Source organism: Metopolophium dirhodum, chromosome 5, assembly GCF_019925205.1.
Source record: "Metopolophium dirhodum isolate CAU chromosome 5, ASM1992520v1, whole genome shotgun sequence".
NCBI lineage: Eukaryota > Metazoa > Arthropoda > Insecta > Hemiptera > Aphididae > Metopolophium > Metopolophium dirhodum.
The window spans coordinates 6,267,453-6,290,587 of record NC_083564.1 but is presented as its reverse complement, the minus strand read 5'-3'; the positions used below and the strand labels follow the sequence as shown (position 1 = coordinate 6,290,587).

General features: G+C 29.7%; 3 protein-coding genes across 4 annotated transcripts; 1 reads left to right on the top strand and 2 right to left on the bottom strand.

The window, feature by feature from the left end:
• Positions 1 to 12: 12 nt before the first annotated feature.
• LOC132944112 (GPN-loop GTPase 2) lies at positions 13 to 5,954 on the bottom strand. Its single transcript, XM_061013290.1, has 7 exons — positions 5,519 to 5,954; positions 5,347 to 5,448; positions 4,981 to 5,279; positions 4,474 to 4,679; positions 4,294 to 4,411; positions 2,534 to 2,729; positions 13 to 346 (listed from the first exon to the last, which is right to left on the bottom strand). The coding sequence occupies exons 3-7, from the start codon at positions 5,096 to 5,098 to the stop codon at positions 79 to 81; spliced, it is 906 nt and encodes a 301-aa protein (XP_060869273.1). The 5' UTR covers positions 5,099 to 5,279; positions 5,347 to 5,448; positions 5,519 to 5,954; the 3' UTR covers positions 13 to 78.
• A 158-nt stretch (positions 5,955 to 6,112) lies between these two features.
• On the top strand, positions 6,113 to 8,607 carry LOC132944113 (transmembrane protein 41 homolog). Its single transcript, XM_061013291.1, has 6 exons — positions 6,113 to 6,522; positions 6,710 to 6,866; positions 6,929 to 7,057; positions 7,146 to 7,344; positions 7,419 to 7,557; positions 8,276 to 8,607. Exons 1-6 carry the CDS (start codon positions 6,489 to 6,491, stop codon positions 8,440 to 8,442), a joined length of 825 nt encoding a protein of 274 aa, XP_060869274.1. The 5' UTR covers positions 6,113 to 6,488; the 3' UTR covers positions 8,443 to 8,607.
• LOC132944110 (ATPase family gene 2 protein homolog A) lies at positions 6,519 to 12,489 on the bottom strand. Of its 2 annotated transcripts, XM_061013288.1 has the most exons (10): positions 12,475 to 12,489; positions 12,097 to 12,391; positions 11,835 to 12,008; positions 11,307 to 11,756; positions 9,975 to 10,350; positions 9,605 to 9,887; positions 9,061 to 9,534; positions 8,833 to 8,997; positions 8,609 to 8,769; positions 6,519 to 6,642 (listed from the first exon to the last, which is right to left on the bottom strand). In XM_061013288.1, exons 2-10 carry the CDS (start codon positions 12,284 to 12,286, stop codon positions 6,639 to 6,641), a joined length of 2,277 nt encoding a protein of 758 aa, XP_060869271.1. In that variant the 5' UTR covers positions 12,287 to 12,391; positions 12,475 to 12,489; the 3' UTR covers positions 6,519 to 6,638. The 2 variants fall into 2 exon arrangements, with proteins under 2 accessions (XP_060869271.1, XP_060869270.1); XM_061013287.1 differs by lacking the exon at positions 12,475 to 12,489 and having other exon boundaries at positions 12,097 to 12,451.
• Between the last annotated feature and the right edge of the window lie 10,646 nt (positions 12,490 to 23,135).

The following is a 23,135-nucleotide window of genomic DNA, read 5'->3' as shown; positions in this document are numbered from 1 at the left end:
AAATCAGAAAAATAAAGGAAAAATTAGATCTTTATTGACAACATTTTTGTATAAAGCTATTTACTGTAGTATTACAAGTTAAGTTTGCATCATTGTATCCAATGAATCCGATTTGGGTAAATCTTCTAAAACGTCAAGAGTTAAATCGTTGATATCCAATTGCATAACTGAGTTCAGCATTGCAGCATTTTGATTCTCTTCGGGGTTAAAAATGTACCCATTAGCTCTATCGATGTTCTTTCTTACCAATTCCAAGGTACGTTTATCCTTCACATTAAGCGGTACAAATGAAACAATATTTTGACCCTCAATTAGGCTAACTATAGCTTTATTTAAACGATGATACCTATAAAAACAAATAAAAAATGTAACTATGTGCATTTATGCTTTTCAGATATTTTAGAAAAAGTAGTTATTAAAAAAAATACATTTTTTTATCTATTATTATTTATTATTACAAATTTATAGTAGACTATAATGATAATAAAAGTATGGTAAGCTGTCTACAATATAATTTATAATAATTTCAGAAATAAGTTAAAATATGATATTTATTTTATAGAATTTTCTTTTTTTCGCCTATCGTTTCCAAATATTAGTGGCCTGCTACCCTTATCCTACGCTTTCATATAGCCTATAGGAATATCTGCCCCGCACTTTTATTCACACACTATTTCTGGGCCATTCTCTAGTATGCATGTCTACCTATTTTTCGATCTTCCTTTCACCCTTTATGTTTACATTTATTTTCATAGCCACTCTTATAGCCTCCAATTCACCTCACCTCGTAACTTGAACAAATCAACTCAACCTTTTACTTATTCTATCATAATTTCTACACATCCACCTTGGCATTCTCATTTTTGCTAAACTCACCCTCTGTTCTGTTTTATTGATCACTGCCAAAAATGTTGATCCATAGAACATGGCTGGCCACACAATATTGCTTTATATTGTCTACCTTTTAATCTCAACAGCATCAACTTGTCTTACAAAAATTTAAAATACATACATGAAACTTCACTTCACTTCATCCATACATACATAATCCTATTTCTGACGTCATCCTCAAAACAACCATTTTTTTATTCCACTGATCCTAAGTACTTGAACCTATTCACCTCATACACTACATCATCCCTTATGCCTTGCTCCATCAATTTCTCGATTACTTCCCCTATAATCATACACAATTGCTTATTTAACTCTCACTTCTTCCCTTTTAGTGCTGTTCACCACTCATCTTTCATTAAGGTTTTCCTGCTTTCTACTATTAACACTACAGCTCCAAATATGACCAATGCAACTCATTCTGTTTATATTACTTAGTTTTGTCCGTTATTAATCCATTAGCACCAGAGTTTTTTATTTACAATTTTAACCAAAATTTTGTTGAAAACATGTTATACTTCAAAAATGATTGTAAAAATCTATGTTGCCATATGGCAACGCACGGCGTTAATGGGTTAAAGAGAACAGGTAAGGGTTAAACACTGAACCCTGGTGCACAGCTACTTACTCTTACACTAAATTCTTCCGTTTCTACATCATACACTCTTCATTCTCGTTGTCGCTCCTTGATACACGTCCACTATTACCTTCACATACACCCTTGGCAACCATTTCCTTAAGTGGATACCACTTTTGGAAATCTTGTCATAAGCCTTATCCAAATCTTAAGCATCAAACAAAAATTAATTTTCTCCTTAAACTCATCCACAATCTGCCTAATTTAGAATTGAGAACTATGATTTTATAGATTGAAAAAATACATTACAATTCTTTTACAAGTATTCAATAAATTCATTGTAATTTACTATACTAATTGAACTCACTATATTAGTACACTACAGTGATGTAGCCAGGAAGGCGGAGGAAGCTACAGAAATTTAAGAACATTTAAAAATGCACAAGGTAAGTGTCCTATGAATGTATTAGTGTATTACATAGAATGTAATCATGTATTAAAATTGTAATTGGTATGAAAGTTGCATAAGGCAGCATAAGTTTAAAATGTTATATACTCTCGAAATCATCATCCCAAACCTATATATATAGTATAAAGAAATTATCAGCTCCTCATTCCAAGAAAAACCCTGGCAATACCAATTCTATACTTAGATATAGAGATAGAGATATGACAATAAAATGGTTATAGTAGTACACAATTCATTGGCAGACCACATACTAGACTCATATTTAGGAAGTACATACAAACAGTTACGCCGCATATAGGGAGATAGACAAAATCAAAAATGTTTGTTAATTCTATAGGGTTTTTTTTTTGGTTTGTGTAGAAATCAGTTTTTAAATATGCATTAGCTAATTGATTATTATGTAAATACATAAAATATCTAAATACAAACATTAACACAACATTTAGGTATAAAGTAATGTTTTATTTTTTTTTTACAAAAGTGGTTCTATTGTTCCCAGCTAAAGATTTTTGGAGATTAATATTGTGGTGTTTAAGTATTAGTATACCAAAATATTTCTATTTAAATGATAAATTTAGGTCGAAATATATGCTTACCTTGAAGTGTGGGGATCATTTTGCAATGCATCCAATAGCTGATCAAGACTCAATACATCTGTGTAAAAATCTAAATTGAATAATAGCTTTGACTTATGTTTAACAGCTATATCTATTTTTGATAATATATTCACATGAGGCAATTCCATTTGATACATAGTAGATGTACACATCAGAAGTGCTGAAATGTATTTACCTGAAAATGAATAATTATTAAAATTCTCTTCATTTACAGAATACAATATAAGCCCTATGGAGGTGTAGGACAAGGGAAATGAAGAATATAAAATGGATAAGACCAAAAGTTGTACGTCACAAACACTACATTTTACAGGAGAGCAGTTTTAAGATTTTTAATTGTTCCAAATAATATGTGTTATTTTTTTTTGTTTTTCAGTGTTACAGCTGAATTATTTGTTTATTTGTAGATTACATAAATGACTACTTTTAAGTCTTACACCTTACATCTTACTTTTTCAACATAATTTTAATGCCTCTTTTAAATTAAAACAGGACTTGTTATAAATGACAATTATAATATATTTTTACAATGGACATACAAAGTTTTAATCGACATAATATAAAAACTCAAAGTGGGTAACACTCTGTTGTACATTAAATGCCTAGAGAGACACTGTAATGTGGCCCTTTGCTCATTTTTTGTATGGCCCGTAGTACCAATATAAATGAAAACTAAATTGAAAAAAAATAAATTATACAATTTTCCTATTGTTTCACAATTATGTTACTTTTCTATCTAATCTTCTTATAAACTGTAATTTAATAAATATTGTATAGTATTGTAAATAATGAAAATAATTTAAAATTTGTATTAAATGTTTATTTTTCGATACATTATTATGGTAAACATTGAGCATAGTAAACATATATTTGGCCTAATTAAAAAAATTAAACTTTGAGTATGACATGCCTGCCATGTCAAAGGATGTGTTAAATTTGAATTTAATGATATAAAATCATAGTATACGAAAAACGATTATGAGTTAAGACAGTCTGATATCCTATGATATTACTAAGTAGCTGGTATACATTATGATATTATTTTTATTAAAGTAGTTTGTTTTACTATTAGGCATTAGTACTACAGTAGGTTAAATTTATTTTTGTCGAAAAAATTGAATTTGAAAATGTTATTGTGTGTATAAAATATAATAATAAATCTACTCTATAAGTGTTATTCTTGGTTTTCTTATGTAATTATGGCCAAATTCAAAATTAAAATAACTATACAAAAACAAACTGTATATACATATTTTTTAGATTTTTTGGTTACATTATAAACTACTTGTGGAACCTTGTTTTACATTTTTAATCCTTAGCTATAAAAATTTAACATTTTAATACATTTTTAACGACAAAATATTTTTTGGTGTATAGAAAATTCAAAATACTAATATAAGTTATTATAATAATTATTCAGTGAAAATTTAATTTATCTAAGTTTGTTTTTTAAATTTCTGTTTTTTCTTACTTTTTAAAAAACTATAGGAATTTTAAATTTGGACCTAACCTTTTGAATCCCACCAGAAATATTTATGATTGATATAAAAAAAAATGATTGTATTAATGTATACTATGGTAGTCTGTAAGTTCGGTTATTTAGTGCATTATAACTTATTAGACTTATTTTTAAATTATATTACATTTATAACTTATAACACTCATTAATAAACTATAATAACTAATTTACTAAAAACTTTAATAAAATATTATTTAAGGGAAAAGGTATAAAAACATACCTGGATCACTGCAATAATGACAATCAATGAGTTGTACACAACATAACCGCAAATCTAATTCATTTTTAATTGCAGACATAATATTTTTCATTGAGTTATGATGAGTGTATATTTCTACCTGAATTGAGTGAAATATAATTAGATCCTGATTAATATGTTAAATTATAATTAATTATATACCTGTCCAGGACAATCAAAAAATAAATAATAATCAGTCAGTTTCCTTAATTTTTCTAACAACCAATCAAGCCGCTTTTCCAAGTATTCTATACAATAAATCAGAGCTCCATTGGGTCCTAAATTTACATAATCCATAACATCTTCAACTGTGATAAGTTCTGATATATCAATTGCTGCTTTGTAACACAGTGAATCATTGGCTGGATCTAAAAACAAACAATTCAAAGAATTATTTTTTTCTGTTGGTTGGTAAAAATACATTTTATAAATATATACATTAAATGTATATCCCCACATACATATTTATGTATATAATATTATTATGTACATTAGTTTAGTGGTAAAAAGTAAAAACTTTACTTTGTTACAATACCTATAAAAACAGCATGAGAATTACAACGTTAAATCTACCATTTTGAAATTGTTGCCTTAAATTACATTTGTAAAATCATAAGTTTATTATTATTCAATATTCATAGATAATTATAATATTTATAATATATTGACCTATATTGATTATAGCTACTCGTCTGCCCATTTCTTGTAAGTACTTGCTCATTTCATCACAATACGTAGTTTTTCCACTACCCGGTGGCCCAATGATGACTTGACCGTATAGAGGCATGTTGCTTGGTAAGTTAACTTTTTAAATCAGTGTGGATAAGACCTGTTGTACAGCTCTTAAAGTTCTGAAGTTAGTGTTCTCAATCATAAGAGAAATAATAGTTCTGCTGTTAACGTTTAATGCTCGCATCAAACTAACAATACTTGAAGTTTGATTATCGTCTTCTCGGCCAAATAGCACTCTAAGATAAGCAACAATTGTATTTATGATTTATCATTATTGTTTGAGTTTAAAAATTAAGAACTCACTTTATGTCGTATCCTTGATCTTCCAATGTACAAGATTCCGGCTTGACCAGATACAACGTTCCTAGTTTTGAATTTTGAGTGACCGCAATAAAGGTAGTATCCCTGTGAAATGCAACAGGACATATTATAAGTTTTATCGACAAAATATGGACATCGCGAATCAAAATATTACTCGAACACCGACGCTACAAAATCTGTGTGCACACCGTCCAGTAGAGCCGCTACAGTTTTAAATTTCATTTTGCACAACCGGCATACTAAAACTCACAACCAACATAAATTATAAAAATATATTTTTCGTACGTACGCGGCCGACGGGCAACGTACCATTCCAAATTAAACTCTGTGCAGTGTACTTGAACTCGACTTGTGACGGTTGTGTGTACGATGTATAATCTATTATCTAAAGTATTTGTATTTAAAGGTATGTACCGTAGTTGTTGGTTAAGCGTCTTTCGAGTTTTTCGTGGAAATCTGTCACCGCGATTAACGTTAACAACAACAATTATTAAATTGACGAATGGCTCTGAGCACGTCGAGTTCTTAGCAGGGAAAAATACAACTGTTTCTCCGTCAATAAGTACGGATTACAGACCAATATTAATATTATGATTTAAAATTTAAATATTAAATTTACACGTAAACATGAGTTAGTCCACACGGAGCGCCGTTAGTTCATAATTTTTTTTTCATTCTTACCGCGATAAGAACCCCCGTGCTACTACTCGATAACCGACCACTAAATATTTCGTGAAATCGGCGAGTTTCGAGCGTTCGTGTTTCTGTTATCTGTTTCTCATTACAATTTTTATAGGCCGATAGGAGGAGATAACGAGAAAGTCGAGCCTCGAAGAGCTAAAAAATTTCCTCTTCGTCACAAATCTGGAATTGACGTAAGCACAACATTGTTAGAAGCTCGATTGTTCGTATGCCAAACGTTCGATTATTATCAACAAGAATAATATAATGCTGTACGTGCGACGACAGTCGACAGGCGAATTACGAAACGATAAAATGTCGTATAGTATCATTAAATAGTCATTGGTTTTGAATAATTCGTATTTTTCTGTCACCGACAAAGTTCGCGGAAAATACTATCAAATTTTTCGTTAATAAGGTCAGAAGAGACAACAACACAAGACATGGATGTGGATCACAGTGTGCAAAACGAATCTGGTAAGCTTTGGTATATTACAAAATTAATAAATAATTAACAACAATAATCAATCACTCTTGCAAACTGCAAGATTTTCTTTGTTTATTTTTTGGGATGTGCCAAGTGACAGTCTTATTCATCTGAAACACAAACAAATGCATTATAACACGTTTATTAAATTACAAAGTTTTTATGATTTAATTTCAGTGTCGACAGTAGACGACACTACAACAATCACAGAGCCTAAGACGGAAAATGAACAAACAATGTCTACCACAAAAGCATTGGTCATATTAGTGGTCATATTCTCATTGTTTATACTAATCTTAGGCTATTTGTATTACAATTTCCCCCAGATGACCGAGTATGTAGTAAAAAAATTTGATTCCTAAACATAGTGTTAATTACATTTATTATTGTTTACAGGGAGGAAAAAAAATACATAAAAATTCCACGTAATACCACAGATATGCAAAACCTGGGCAGAGTTTTGGAAGATTACAAGGATACAAATTACACTCAAGTGTTCATGTCAATTTTCTTCTGTTATATATTGTATCCTTTGAACACATTGAAATTCAATAATTGAAGAAATTATCTTTTGATTTTCATTCATTTACCTTAACTATTAATAAAATATTAGTTTGCAGACGTTTGCCATACCTGGATCAATTTCATTATCAATATTATGTGGATTTTTATACCCATTTTTATTAGCATTAGCAATTATATGTTTTTGTTCGGCAATGGGCGCATGTTTTTGTTATCTATTGTCAATGACAATCGGAAGGAGATTAGCATACAGATACTTTCCAGACAGAATCAAATCATATGCAAATTTGGTTGGTGAATATTGAATACAAGAACGCGTGGATATAATCGTCAATCAGTTAATACTATATACCTTTTTTTTCAGGTTAAGAAACACAACGACAATATGTTCTGTTATATGATGTTCTTGCGAATAACTCCATTTTTGCCCAATTGGTTCATAAATGTGTGTGCACCACTAGTCGATGTTCCGTTAATACCATTTTGGTTGGGAACTTTTTTTGGTAAATATTTAAAAATAAAATTTATAATTTATACTTTAAAAATATGTAGGTATATAGTACAAAGAATAATACTTTTGGATAATTTAAGATGCATAAGAAATTCTAAGATTTTATCACAGATTATAAATTATACTATTGTTATATTGTATTTTTTTTATTGAGGTTAATTCATTAGTTTTTAAATTTTCAATGGTAACCTATATTCTTAATTTAATTATCTGAGTATTTTTTATGAAATACTAAATATTGAATTGACAAAATAATTTCTTTTTTTTAAGAAATTAGTTATTTTTATTTAATTCTTATGGCAAGTCAATAATGAATGATGATTTACTACAAAGCTATGCTTATAAAATGTGTGGTGCTTAGTGCCACCTAAATGTTTAATGATTATTTTAGATACCCACTGTGTTTGCATTATATATTATAAACACTAATAATCTATTTGAATTATCAATATCTAATGTAAACTTTAAATTTAGATAAAAAAAAAAAATAATAATAATAATATTTATTATTTTATATGGAATGTGAGTAAACTAAAACAAAAAATTAAGAGCACTTAGGGTAGTTTTTAGATCTCGTAAAAAAACATATTGAATGGCCTAACTCAACTGATAAATATATTAGGTACTACATAAATAACCAAACTTCATGATCATTAATTAAATATATAATAATGACTACTTTTTCACTAATTCTGTCGTTTTAATTCCAGGAGTAGCAGTACCGTCTGTATTGGTTGTACAAGCTGGACAAACTTTACATCAGGTCGCATCAGAATCAACCTGGTCATGGTCTTCCGTATTACTCTTGGCAACATTTGCTGCCCTGTCACTACTGCCTGTACTATTCAAGGCAAAATTAAGAGACAAATTTGACTGAAAAAATGTTGTTGACTGCCATATTGAAGGACATTCCATTAGTGTAGTCTAGATTCCCTACCCATATATGCCTCTTCCTTATGTCGCAATGTCTCATAAATTATTACATTTATAATATATTTAAACATCATAAAATAATTCATAGCAAATAAAAATTGTTTTGTTACTTTTGGATTCCGGAAAACTTTTCATAAATTTTTAGTAACCATAACGGTGTTTGAGGCCGTAACGATTGAAGTGAAACTTCAAAGTGATTCATATCTACTTTTTCTGCCTTTATATTGTCTTCCAAAGCTTTCAATGAAGCTTCATGACAGATTGCAATCACCTTTTAATAATAAGTTTAATATTTAGTATTTTATGATATAAACATAATATTATTTGTTTTTACTTCTGCGCCCGAATAGTTTTCAGTAAGTTCGACTAATTTATTGATGTCTACATCAGTTGATGTTGGCATTTTTGAAAGTTTTAGTCTTAATATCTCGAAACGGGTAGTCTTATCTGGTAATGGAACATAAACTTTACGATCTAATCTTCCCGGTCTCAAGAGAGCCTGAAAAAAAAATGTAAATTAATAATAAAATTAAAAATTAAGTTTGAAATTTATAATAATTACAGAATCAATAAGATCAGGCCTATTGGTTGCAGCTAAAATAGTGACATTCCCTAATGGTTGAACACCATCCAACTCTGTCAGTAATTGGGCTAAAACTCTAGAGTGAACCCCACTGGAACCACTGTCTCCCATACCTCTTTCACCAGCTAAGCCGTCCAACTCGTCAAAAAATACAACGCACGGAGCTACACTCCTAGCTCGCATAAATGTTTCCCTGACAGCACGTTCAGATTCTCCAACATATTTATTGAAGAGTTCGGGTCCTTTGACAGATATAAAATTGAAGTGACTCTCTGTTGCTACAGCTTTAGCAATCATTGTTTTAGAACAACCTGGAGGCCCGTATAGTAGGACACCCCGTGGGGGAGTGATACCCATGCGTTTAAAAGCTTCTGGATGTTTAAGTGGCCATTCAACGACCTGTTTAAGTTTTAATTTTATGTCTTCTTGGCCACCTATATCTGTCCATTTAACCTATAAGAAAAATTAAATAGTTCAATATATTTGTTAATAATAATGATTAAGATTTAAGTTGGGAACTTACATTAGGCACATGAACCATAACTTCTTTAATGGCTGATGGTTTCACTTGGGTTAAAGCAGAACACATATGCCTATAAGTGACGTTTTCATTATTAATTGATGCTTCAGTTTGTGCTCGGTTAACAACGGCTAACAAATCTGCTCCCACAAATCCTTGAGCTCGATATGCAATGGAAGTTATTTCATCTTCACTTATTTCCTGTTCAATATGTGATAACTGTTTCGTCAAAATATCTTTACGTTGTAATTCATTTGGCACCGGTAATTCAATCTCGTAATCAAACCTAAATTTTAAATCAAAAATTACTTTTTGAATTATGTCAATAATGATAAAAAAAAATTGAGACCATAACTAATTAAATCAATAATACCTTCCTGGTCTTCGTAAATTTCCATCAACAGAGCTCAAATTGCTAGTAGTGCCAATGATAGCTACTCCATTATGTTTAGTTGATTTTAACAAATCAAACATAGTTTGAAGTGTGTTAATAATCCTTCTTTCAAGGTCTGAAGATTCATTTGATTTGCTTAATGTTTCTAGCCTATCAATTAGAATGATGCTAGGAGAATTAACGATTGCTTCTTCAAAAAATAATTTCAATTTTGCTTCAGACTGTCCATAAATCTTGCTCAGAATTTCCCAACCTTTTATTTCAACCACGTGTCTTTTTAATGAATAAGTTATTGTATTTGCCAATAATGTTTTTCCAGTTCCAGAAATACCATGTAAAAGAAATCCGCAAACACCTAAATATCAAAAAATATTTAGTAGTTTGATTTTAAATACAATATGACTATATTAGTGAAGCGCAGATTTTTATGCACAAAAAAATGTCATATAATATGCAGTTAAAATCATGAAAATATACAACAAATAAATTTAAATTTTGTAATATTGTAAAAAATGTATAATTCAATATTATTAAGGGTCCCGGTGCCAGTTTTTCAAATTTTCCTCAATTCAATAAAATTTGAAAATAAAATTTTATATTTTAGTTGCCCCCTAAATTATAAGACTTTTCTACTAATCTACTATCCGATACCTATTTAGGCGGGGTTGATAGGGTGTATTATATCAAAAAAATGACTTTACAGAAATAACTCTCAAGCTTTGTAGAATTGTCGGATTTTGATGACTATTTTTTTATCTGAAAAAAGAAGACTTCCTACAGCCTGCATCGATCTCTGATTTTGTATTTTATTTTAAATAGTTGTATTAAAAAATTTGTAAAAAAATGTTTTTTAACTTGTATTTTTTTAGACATATTATAAAGTTTGAGAATAAAATATTGAAAAACAGAGATTGATGCGGGCTATAGAATATTCCTCTCTAGCAATCAAAAAAAAAAAAAAAATTATGAAATTTGGTTGATTCTACAAGGCGGTATATCGTTATTCCCTCAGAGTGTATTTTTGAGGACAAAATGGCATCGACACCGGGTGCCTTAAAATTAATAATCACTTAGTACCTACAAAATGTATTATTACATTTTATGCTTGACAAAATATTATTTATTACAATTTTTCTAATTTTCACTTCAATATGCAATACATTTTGAATTTTAGCAAAATATGCGGTAACTATTAAATATGCAGTAATATACAATACAAAAAATCGCCATTACGTTCAAACTATTGGAATTTATAAAGATTACTGACAAAAATGTGAAAAAGAAAAATCCGCCCTCTACTTATTAGCTTACCTTGAAATTTCGATTTTTGTATTACATTCATTACTTTTTCATATATATCACACAATCCACCAACATCTGATACTGGGTAAGTTATATTAACTTTGTCAACATGATCTTTTATATTCCATGTAGTAGAACATGAAATATGATAAAATTGTTCATCGTTTATATTCATAGTTTGCATTTGTTCATTCAGTCCAGCATTTGGAAAAGTACAAATGTTCGATACTTCCAAGACGAGGCTACGTCCATAAAAGTCAAAACATAAGAAATCTGAAGGTTTGATGATACGTCCTTCATATTTATTAGAAATGTGAGTCAACAGATGGCGAATGAATTCTCCATCTGGTAATTGATCGTTGTTTGACAAGCGTATTTCAATGTTTCGAGCTTCACTCGGTGGAATTTTAAATCGCTCAACAGAAACGTGGTCTAACTGATCTAGTTCGTCAGCCAACACTATAATAAGGAAAATAATAAATAAACAAAACAACAGCCAAATAATTTATACATCAAATTGTGTTATAATCGCACTACCTTCTTTGGAGAAATATACATTCGACAGCGGCAAGTCGTCCGAAGGCCAGACGTGCTTGACGAAAGTCTTGTTTCCGCACCTCACAATGACCGGTTCGCCGAGCACAAAGCCGCACAACTGAATCGCAGCAACAGGTACGACCACGTTGTCGTTGCCCACCATGTATTCGTCATCTGTAGGTGTCGAAATTCAAAATAATATGAAAAAAAAAAAATACCGATGTTTTAGTTACAAGCGTACGACTAAGTAAAAGTCTCGTACCTTTCGTGTACAGCTTGGCGTACGAGTAAAGACAAAGGTCGTTGACGAACGCCTGGGTCCAATTCGACGAGCTCGGCGGACAGTGGCCGGTGAAATGGGTTTCCAAGTCCGTGAAGTACAACGTCGAATTGCAGGCGTCGCACGTGCGGTACTTGACGGCCGGTCCGACCGAACGCCTAGGCTTCGTCATCTAGGACCCTCAGATATTCGTGGCAGGTGGCTGCGACGAAAGACCGGAAGAGTGAACCGCGTCCGCCGCACACGGTGTCGTCCGTGTTGTTTTGATTTTCGAATTCTATTTAATTCGAAAATTAATTTACAATAACTACCCACTGTCCGTTTATCATCAGAGCCGCGAAAACAGTTTTCAATACTCACGAGTGTGGCGCAGTGTGGCCAAGTTACCGTTTATTTTTTTGCAGCCTTGAAAACGCTTACACCTGAAACTTTAAAAATAGAATTATTTCACTATAATCATAATAATAATATTATCCGTCGACAACGATTATAGAATATATAATAATAATATATCAGCTAGTTAAGGTTATTATTCTATAATCGTTCCATTGACAATTTCTGATAATTAGTTGACAACAAACGACATTTCCACGAAATTCTTTGAAATTACTTAAATTGATAATCTTGTTGATAAATTATTAGTCGTCTGACAAAATTATAGCCAGGTATTTAAGGGAAAACCTCAGAAATTACCGTTTTGGAACTTCAATTATTATCACGATTAATACAAATGTCAAAAATACAATAGTGGTGACATCTGTCTAGAAAAAAATATACTAAATAATAAAATAAAAATTTAGTTTATTGTTGCACAGATTAAAATAAAAATAGTGTATTATATATTGGTTGCTATTGGTTAATCGGACATGTTAGTTGATTTTTATTATTATTTTTTGTCAAAATATATATATTTATATAAATGAATGTTTGTGTGTAGATAGACCTCTGGGACGAAGATAGGCTAATTTAAAAAGGTTTAAATTTGGTTTTTTTTATTCATCGGATTTTAGTACGGTTAGGTTGGATTGGGATTTTGCATTAATTGATTATATTAATCCACCGTAGGTGGAATTAAATGAAAACGACAAACTTGGTAGTTGGTATAACTTTGATACTTTAGAGTTAAATCATACAGTTACGTACAAACAGCTCAGGGTCCGCGATCTACCGCAGGTGGATTGCCTACCTGATGATATAGTGCTGCGAATCAGAATTTTTATTCCGGGCAACAGAAAAGTTAAGATACATTTTGAACACCATACGCCGAATATTAAATAACGAATTGAACAAAGTTTGAGTCATATGGAGTTGGTACATTTAACGGGCAACGAAGTGCACGGGATCAGCTAGTATTATATAAATAATAGCCTATAAATAACCTATATCTATACCTACCTAACATATAACTTTAAAAATAGGAAGGTTTTAAAGTTAATAATAAATAATAATATTAGGAAGTAAGTCGATTTATTTAGTGTATTATTCAAAAAACATTGATTTGGATATAACGCACATGGAAACACACAATATTATAAATGTGAAGCGTGTTACTTCTCAAATAATAGGTTACCTACTCTATGCGTCTGAAAATAAAATAAAATAATATCATTTATTATTATTATATGACAAACGATACGATTACAAAATTCTAACAGGACATTTTAAATAGCTACTGTATAATATAGTGTGCCTTCTGTTAATTATTTTGACATTTGACTACCTATACATTTTTGATTTCAACTTTTATTTAAGTATATACCATTATTAAACCCAAGTTTTAGTTAAAAGGATATCAGGATATCAGCGCACTATTTGTTTTCTCTCTGTAGTGGTCCAGGTGCAACATAGACAAAACGCATTAACGCAGAATCTTTTTTTCTATGTTTTTATGTTATCTTAGAGTAAAATCACTCATTACAAAAAATATAATTAATAATATTTTTGAGGGAATGACATATTTATTTTATATTTTATTGTCATTTGATTTTGTATTCGACTTTCAAAATAAACAAAAAACATGTTATAAATTTAAATTATGTTTAAATTGTTTTGAGATAATATTTAGACAAATCAACGTATCATTCCCTCAAAATTATTATTATTCTTTATCTAAAATTACTTAAAAACATAGAAGAAATATTTCTGCGTAAATGCGTTTTGTCTATGTCGCGCGTGGGCCAGGGAGAGAAAACAAATATAGTACGCTGACATCCTCTTAAGATAAAATTATGTATTAGAATTCGAAAGTTCATTTTGGTACTATACCAGAATTTATATCATCAATTTATTCATATCATAATTTTGTATATGTAGCCATGTAGGTACTATGTACATAAATCAAAATCATAAGGTGAATAATTAGTTTTTTGTGAATAATTTTTTACAAACCATTTTAATGGAGTTCGCATAAACACTAATGTATTATTTTTGTTTGTAATACAACATTGCATTAGGTATAATTGTTTTATTAAAATTATTAATGCTAAAGTACAACTCACTATTGTTCCATAATAGTCTTATTAATTATTTACATCACATTTGTATAGTTTTTTTAACTTTTTTTTTCTTCTGAATTCTAATTATTAAATTTTTTTTTTTTTTTGTTAAAAAGAAATAAAAAATTTTATTAGGTATTTCAAATTATACCAATTTATCCTCGGATGAAATAAAAATCTTTAATGATCTCATACGTGTACAATCATTTTTAATAGATTTTGATCTACAAACGAATTGGTTGTTCTACGGTTTAAACGATGACCGATGTACGTTACATTACCTATAATATTTGTACCTAATGGCTACTGCTGTTAATTATTGCGACTGAATCGAATTTATCGGATAAAATCAAGCTGTCGTAGTGTCGTTTGCCTGGTCATATCCGGTGTATACACTATATATAATAATATATGAATACTAAATATAATACCATAATTTGCTGAAGAATAAGATACATTTGTCATTTAATTGATAAGACTAATATTATGGGTTACCTAATACAGTAATACCTATCGTTTATCAAATAACAACAATTAATGTAGTAAAAATGAAACAAAATCGTCTTAGGCCCGAGGAACATACGTATATGCGCATTGCACATGGTACATGGCACCACGTATCTAAAGTAGTAAAGAATATCACATCGAAACAGTGGCACAACAAACAAAATTAATCAAAATGTCTAGTAAATCCAATATTATTTGAAGTGTATACCTACTGTATGTCGCTGTATGTGTATTTGTGTATTGTATTCACAGAACCACAAAACCGATTTTGCAGCGAAACGCGCATTTATGGAAACAAACACAGTGCCACAGCTTTGTTCACACAACAACAATACAAAAAAAATACCAATCAAAGTCAAACAACTCTCGGTTATGTATATGAACCCACCTATTATAATGTGCAACCTATGGAAAAAAAAATGCCTCACAGGAGGTAAAAAATGCAAACATACAGACTAATTAAACTAACATAAAAACTATATTATTAGTGCTAAAAGATCACAAACACTCAACAAACAGAAAAAAAAAATTGAAAAAAATTACAAAATTTAAATGTCACTACTATATTTGTATCACGTTTTCATCATAATATATTTATTTAATATAACAAATTGTTGACTTACACACGCTGCTGCCCGCTATAAATGAATTGTCGGCTTATAGAGACGGAAATGTGTAAGAAAATCCATTTTCTGATAACAATCATATCTTTTTCCAGATCGAAATGGTTGGCAATGGTTGCTGTATGCCAAAAGAGTATCACGCTTTGTCGCTTTGACTTTATAATTCTTAAGCAATTCTAAACAACCATGAAAAAGTTTGTTTTCGTGTTTTACTTAAAATCTAATGTCAATTTATGTAATTATTTTCAAAACTCGAATATTATTAAATTCTGTTGGAATTCAAATATTTGGGTATAATATAATAATATTATTTAAGTTATAAATTATAGACAGGAGGCGGGTCGCGGGTGGTATAGAGGACACAGCTATAATGTTTAGGCATTGAATAATATAGTAGGTGGGTGCGGGTAAGTACGAAAGGACAAACACCACCCTGTAGTATGTGTGTGTGTCTGTGTGTACTTTTAGTGTTTACATATAAATCACGTCACAATAATATACATATATTATACATAAATATATGTATACATATATGTAGTAAGTACCTACTAAACCTACCTATATGCTATAGGTTATAGTTACATGTGGGTGGCGGAAATATACCATAACGACACGTTTATTGAATGTATGCTTATATTTATATATATATTTAACCACATAAAATTATGTATAGTACACGCGGTCGGTCCATCGAATGCAAGTATATATTACTATAATATTATTATGTGCACACGCGCGTATGTGTGCACAAGTCAGCTTTATCATTACCTTTTGGCTTTTATGTATTATATATTTATATCGTGATCGTCGTTAACGCGGTAATTTCCATCGATGGGACATTCGCCATTATTATAGCGTTAGGTACCTACTATAAATTACGAACATTAAAAAAAATAAAAAAAATAATAATAATAATAATAAAACAATAAACTGTTCATCGAATCAATCGATTAAATATAAAAATGTTTTATAATAATATCGTTATGTCTGGGTACAGGCGTCAGGCGACAGTGCGACAAGCACACGTGACAAGTCCACTTTATGCAGATGATACGTCAGCCCGTCTGCACCGTGAGGTACACCGTACACATTATAATATTATACTATATCTAATGGCTAATTCTGCGTCTATAGTTAAACTGCATGTGACAGCCACACAACGTTGACCATTATTCGTTTAAAACAACATTTCGAATTTATAGTTTTATAGCGTTTTCCACTCGCGACTAATATACTATATAATATGTGTATATAATTTAGTATAGGTACCTATATAATATATTATTACATGGGCGTACAGATACTCTATTACACCAGCTCACGGCGCGGCGTTCGTCTATACTTTTCCTTACCTAACGTAAATATAACTTTGAGTTGTATTGATACTTGTGTGCTAGCCATGTTATATAGTTTCGGTGTCGAATGAATTTATTGTGTGTATACATATTTATATTAGGTGGCAAAATCGATTGGTTCATAAACATACTTTAAATATTATACTCTTTATGGTGCGGCGGAATCTATACATATTTTTGTTTATCTAAAAAAAAGACTGGCGGAATCACTGAAATACTGAAATCTCAAAATGTCTTTCCGATTTATTTTACTCGGCGAAATCGATTTCTCAACGAAAACCAGAAAGCCAGAAAGTCAAATTCCAAAGCTAAAAGTACCTATACTCAAGAATATGTATCAAATACCCGTGATCCATAATAATATGTTCGATATATCCCCGGACGACCCCGGGGTATAGAATATTCAATATATAATAAATAATACACACATATATAAACAATACTTAGGTATTTGGTTATCAGAACTATACAAAACTTATTGTGGTTATCTATATACGAGTTGTGGTTGCAGACTGATAAATACTTAATAAAATGACAAATTTATAATAAATAATTTATATTTATGTATTTATGATGATCAATCACCTTTTAAATTTGGTCGTAAATTCATTAAATGTTTTAAAAGTTGTTTACATTAAAACGATTTAATGCACTGTCTCTAATATGCATGTCGTACTTATTTTTTTTATATTTCTAATGTTATGCGTTTCAATGATTATTGACAAATAGTTTTGTGTTGTCTGCACTTGTTTTATCCAGAAGTCAGAAGACTTTAGTAACTCGTTTAATTTGGAATATTCTTCATAATTCCTTGTACTTGCGGGCTTATAAAAAAATACATTTTTATATAATATATTAATTTACAGATTAAATTTAAGAAAATGTATAGTTTAATTGTGGTCAAATTACTTGTCTTTGTTAATAAAAAGATATACATATACATTTTATAGATGCCATCGTTCATATAAATGCCTATTTAAATAACTTAGTAAAATGATTGACTAACACAAGTAAAAAAAAAAAGGTGGGTAAGTGGATGTCGCTCTGCTGTACAGTAGGTGACAAGTGGGTCACTGTGACTAATGGTTTTTAATTTTTTTTATCTGTCTTTGAAACAATAACCTAGGAGCTTTCTATTAAATTTTCAAGCTTTTTTAACCAACAAATAAAATTTTATTGATATTTATAGAAAAAAAAACTAAAAAAAATGGAAACCGCTCAAAATAAGTCAAAATATTTGGAAAATGGTATGGTGTATAGAAAATGCTAGTATAAACATTCAGTCAAAATGTCATGTACCTACGGTCATTTGTTTTAGAGTTGCACCAAAAACCAAAATCGATTTTCTCGAAAACAGATTTTGCGTAAAATTTCCCGTTTTTCCTTAATTTTTATTTTGTTTTTCACGTCGCTTTTGAAAACTACTTGGAAATTTTTACTTTTGACCCCCCAAAGTACCAAATAGATTCATTTTCACATCAGAAAAGTAATTGTTGAAGAAAATCCAAGCATTTTTACTGTCCTAAAAGGTCATGACAGACACAAAAATAAAAAAATAAAAAAAAACATACATCATAATAAAATCAATGCATTTATCGCTTCGCTCAGAATCTAAAATATCATTTAAATGACTTTGTATTATACTATAAATCTTAATTAATTTCAGTTTATGATTTTATGCCTTGAGAAGAAATGTCTCTTATTGTATATTGTATATATTTTATAAGGCACTATGGCAGTTTACTTCTTAATTCCATTTTATATTCTAGGAAATAGGTTAGGAAATAGGTATTTATTAATAATTTTTATTTAGAAAAAAAACTTTTTTGTCACTAAGAATTAAGAATATATAAAAGAGTTTCATTTAACTTGCATATCGATTGGCAATTTAAATATAATTAATTCTTAGAATTTTAATGAAGCATCCGATTTACATTAGGGGTTAAAATGAAAATGTTCAAAGGATATAAAAAAAAAACAAAATTCTTGAAATATACAGTAAACCATTTTGAATAGTACATGTTAAATTTTAATTACCTACTGTAGTCTTCATTATACTTAAGAATGCAACTGTGACATCATTTTTTCATTAACTCCGTGTCCATCTTATTATAATGTTTGATACTATGCATCGTTTTATTGTTATTTATTTTAATTATTTATTTCCAACTTATAACATAGATCCTTGCTGATATCTAAATTTTCTACTGAATACGGTATTTAATTTTTAATCTAGACTGATAAATAATATTTTTGTAGATTTTTTCCTTGCCTACATGTATATTTTATAAAATACATTACTAACGTAAGAATAAAAATGTGCCAACCTTCGGTTTAATTTGTAAAATTGTAATGTTGGGCTTACTTAAGGCCTCTGGAATGGCATAATGATCTGAAGTATCTAGACTGTATGTATCGTATGATCGCTAGAAGGAATTGCGTCCTGTAGGCTTGCGTGTGACAAATATAAATCTATATTTTAATGATAATTGCAAACAATATTATACTGGTGCCTATAGTGAAAATAAATCAAACTATAAAAGTATTGTGAGTGTTGTACCTACAAAAATAGTATAATGATGTATTAATATGTTTATTATTTACATTGTACATAATATATGATGTATGTGTAAAGTATTGTATTAATAATTTAATCAATATTTGTTTTATTTTAATATTTTTTTTTGGAGGTTGGGTTACATTTTTGAAAGCAATTAAGCTACGTTAAATATTTCAACTAGTTGTACTATCGGTTTATTAAATAGACATTTATACAAGTAGGGACGATATTAAAAACAATTCAGGGTGGTTCAGTCTTTAAAACTGCTGACTAGATTTAGAAAAAGTAAATTTTGAACTTTTAAAAAATATTTGTCCGATTTTGTTACACAATAATTTATATAATATCGATAATTCCATTGTTTTTCGAAAAACCATTAGAGTTTAAATATAAGTAAGTACCTATATACTAATTTCAAGTCTTCAATTTTATAAATATTATTTGTTTAGTTCGACGCAAATTGTTGTTCAATAAAGTCGAAACATTTTGAAATTTCTATTGAACCTAGGTGCTTACTATTAAGTTAATATTTCAGACTTAACATCTTTTACGTTATATTATGATCAATTTTTGTTTTTGATGTGGTATGATCGTTTGTACAACTAAAATACCTTATTAATATTATTATATTGTATAAATGTACTGTAAATATACTGTAGGTTTACTGTATTCTGTAATACGCGTATACCTGCATCAAATATCTATAATAATACGATAAAATATAATATAACTATAATATGTTATACGGGATTCATCATATACCTACCAATGAGGTTCACGAATAAAAATTCAATAAATTCATATAATTAATTTTTTTTATGACGGCGGAGGTTGGCATATTCCACATAGGTATATCGCATAGATAATATATACGCGCATATAATATTATATATGCATTATGTTTACTATAATAATGTATATTATTGAGCGGGAACCGACGGTTTCCCATTTTTTTCCTCGGGTATACACTACACGTATTATATTATGCCAAAAATATCGAAAAGTATAAACCCCTGTCCCTCCAGCACTGAATATATATATATTATGATCCACCGCATCAGGTACACCTTACAAGCATTTATATTCATAAATCGAAAAATATTGGCCATCGGCCCGAATCTGCACCGATGCGCACGCATATATTTATACAATGCACCGTATGATATTTTATTATATGCAAACATCAAACAGATCCTTTCGCGCTGTACATTGTTATTATTAGTATTATTATTCTAATATATACATTTGTAGTCTACAGCCACGTGTGTTTTCAGTACACACTGTATTATATTCACTATAATTTTATATTACACGGCCCGTGAACACTCCGGCTATATAGTATATAGGTGCCTATAATATACAGTATACACATATTACATAATATAATAATATAGTACGTTATTATTTCGTTTACCATATTATTGCTACTCGCTAACAATATAATAACCACCCTGTCTCTGTCACTGTCTCTCGTAGTCTCGTGCATGTACATACTTAATGCAATTATATTATATTGATTACCCTTTGACACGTCTCACATCGTCAGTTAATTATATAATATTGTCCTTACTCACACCCAAAGGCATACCACGTATGCATATAACATGCACGACGCATCCATATAATAATACTTATATTTATTATCATCTACAACTTCTTCATTTATCGTATCTAAAAACATTACAAACTTCTGTAGGAATTTGTTTCGACATGTAGTTTTTATGATTAACAACACGACATTAGTCATACTTATTCGTCATAGTGAAAATATATTTAAAACGCGGTAAAATCTCACCGATGGCTAATATTTCGGCATTTTGATTATTTGTACAATATTTAATGCCTAAATAATACAAACATATTATATATAATATATATATATATTATTTGAAAGTCAACATAATATTATGTGCCTACAGTTAAACGTATTCGAGTTACAACGAGGCAAAGTGGATTGGCGTGTTACAAAGTGCGTCATAATCTCATACAGACCAACTATACAAACGAAGAATCCCGTGAAGTGCGCTAATCCTTTTCGGTTATACAACCACGCACTTCAACATTTACAAAACTGACTAAACCACGGCGTTGTATATAATAGAAGAGGTAACGCGTATAATAATATATAATAATATTTACAAAAACGCATTACAGAAAATGCACTGGCAAGAGATAACTGTACCTATGTTATCACTTATCATATATATATTTTTATATAACATATAGTAGTTTTTATTTTTTACGTATACTATGAAAAATTAATATATTCAAACAATTATATATTATCATTATCTAATTAATATGTATAAAGATAATACAATATAATTATTATAAAAATGATTTATAATTTTACGTAGGTATATCGCTATATAATATAGTAAATACTATATCTATACATTGTCGTATAATTTGATATTTTATATATACAATAATATAACGCGAAATGTGCGAAAATACAGTCACTAGGTGAATGCATCAAAATCCAATCCATCGAAGACAATTTTGCACTTCTCCAAAACCCATTTATTACAGGCGTATAGGTATAATACCTTTACGGCTATGCGTATATATACTACCTACCCCTACTGTATTAACTAAATGTTTACACATAATAGGCATCCGAAATATGTCATCGATTTTAAAACGAAAACATTAAAGTATATTATTAATACTATACATACGTATGTATCACTAAATTACCATTTCGACATAATATATTTATGTACCATATTAACCATATATTTACCATATATACAATATGCGTAGTAAAATCGAATACGCCCGCGAACGCGATATTATAATACAGACGTGCGACTTGCGTGTTTAGGAACGGAAAAACTTGACTTATAATAGGTATATAATAATTAAAGACAAAATTCGATACACGTTTCGCGGTCGTATGTTATAATATTGATTACTGTACAAAATAATTTATTATTGATTACTGTCAACGACTCCCCAAAAAAATAGCTTTGGTCGGATATTATAAAACTGTATAAGCTGAATAAGAAAGTGTAAGGGTCGAAACTAATGAGCACTAAATAATATTGTATGGCAATATACAGTATACCATTATATACGCGGGCGCATAACAATAAATAGACATAACGTATAACAATATTTACATCAGGAAGAAACCTGCACGTGACTCCCAAGTCCCAGCAGACTATATCGTAATTTTTTTTTTAGTAAGTTCTGCGCATCATATTTAATGTATATGTACCTACCTGGGTATATTACATAAACGATAAAGATGGGTACTGATTGTTCAAAATTACTACGAAACGCGTGTAATTTTTGTTATTTTTTTTATGCAGTTACAAAGATCCCTACGGGCAACGGTGATAGGTAGGGATCACATGAGAATATAAAGTCACGCCGCAAATTTTGAAAAAAAAAACCAATGTGCAGTGAAGTGCAGCATGCATAATATATTTATATATATGTAACATGATATCTTATTATGTACTGCAGCCGGTAT

Coding starts and splice junctions, on each gene's coding strand:
- LOC132944110 (XM_061013288.1), bottom strand. CDS start 12,286: ATGACGAAGCCTAGGCGTTCGGTCGGACCGGCCGTCAAGTACCGCACG. Junction 12,009..12,096: donor CGCCAAGCTGTACACGAAAG/GTACGAGACTTT, acceptor CGACACCTACAG/ATGACGAATACATGGTGGGC. Junction 8,770..8,832: donor AAAACTATTCGGGCGCAGAA/GTAAAAACAAAT, acceptor TATTATTAAAAG/GTGATTGCAATCTGTCATGA.
- LOC132944113 (XM_061013291.1), top strand. CDS start 6,489: ATGGATGTGGATCACAGTGTGCAAAACGAATCTG. Junction 6,523..6,709: donor CAGTGTGCAAAACGAATCTG/GTAAGCTTTGGT, acceptor ATTTAATTTCAG/TGTCGACAGTAGACGACACT. Junction 7,558..8,275: donor TTGGTTGGGAACTTTTTTTG/GTAAATATTTAA, acceptor TTTTAATTCCAG/GAGTAGCAGTACCGTCTGTA.
- LOC132944112 (XM_061013290.1), bottom strand. CDS start 5,098: ATGCCTCTATACGGTCAAGTCATCATTGGGCCACCGGGTAGTGGAAAA. Junction 4,412..4,473: donor TTTTTGATTGTCCTGGACAG/GTATATAATTAA, acceptor CACTCAATTCAG/GTAGAAATATACACTCATCA. Junction 347..2,533: donor AATGATCCCCACACTTCAAG/GTAAGCATATAT, acceptor TTGTTTTTATAG/GTATCATCGTTTAAATAAAG.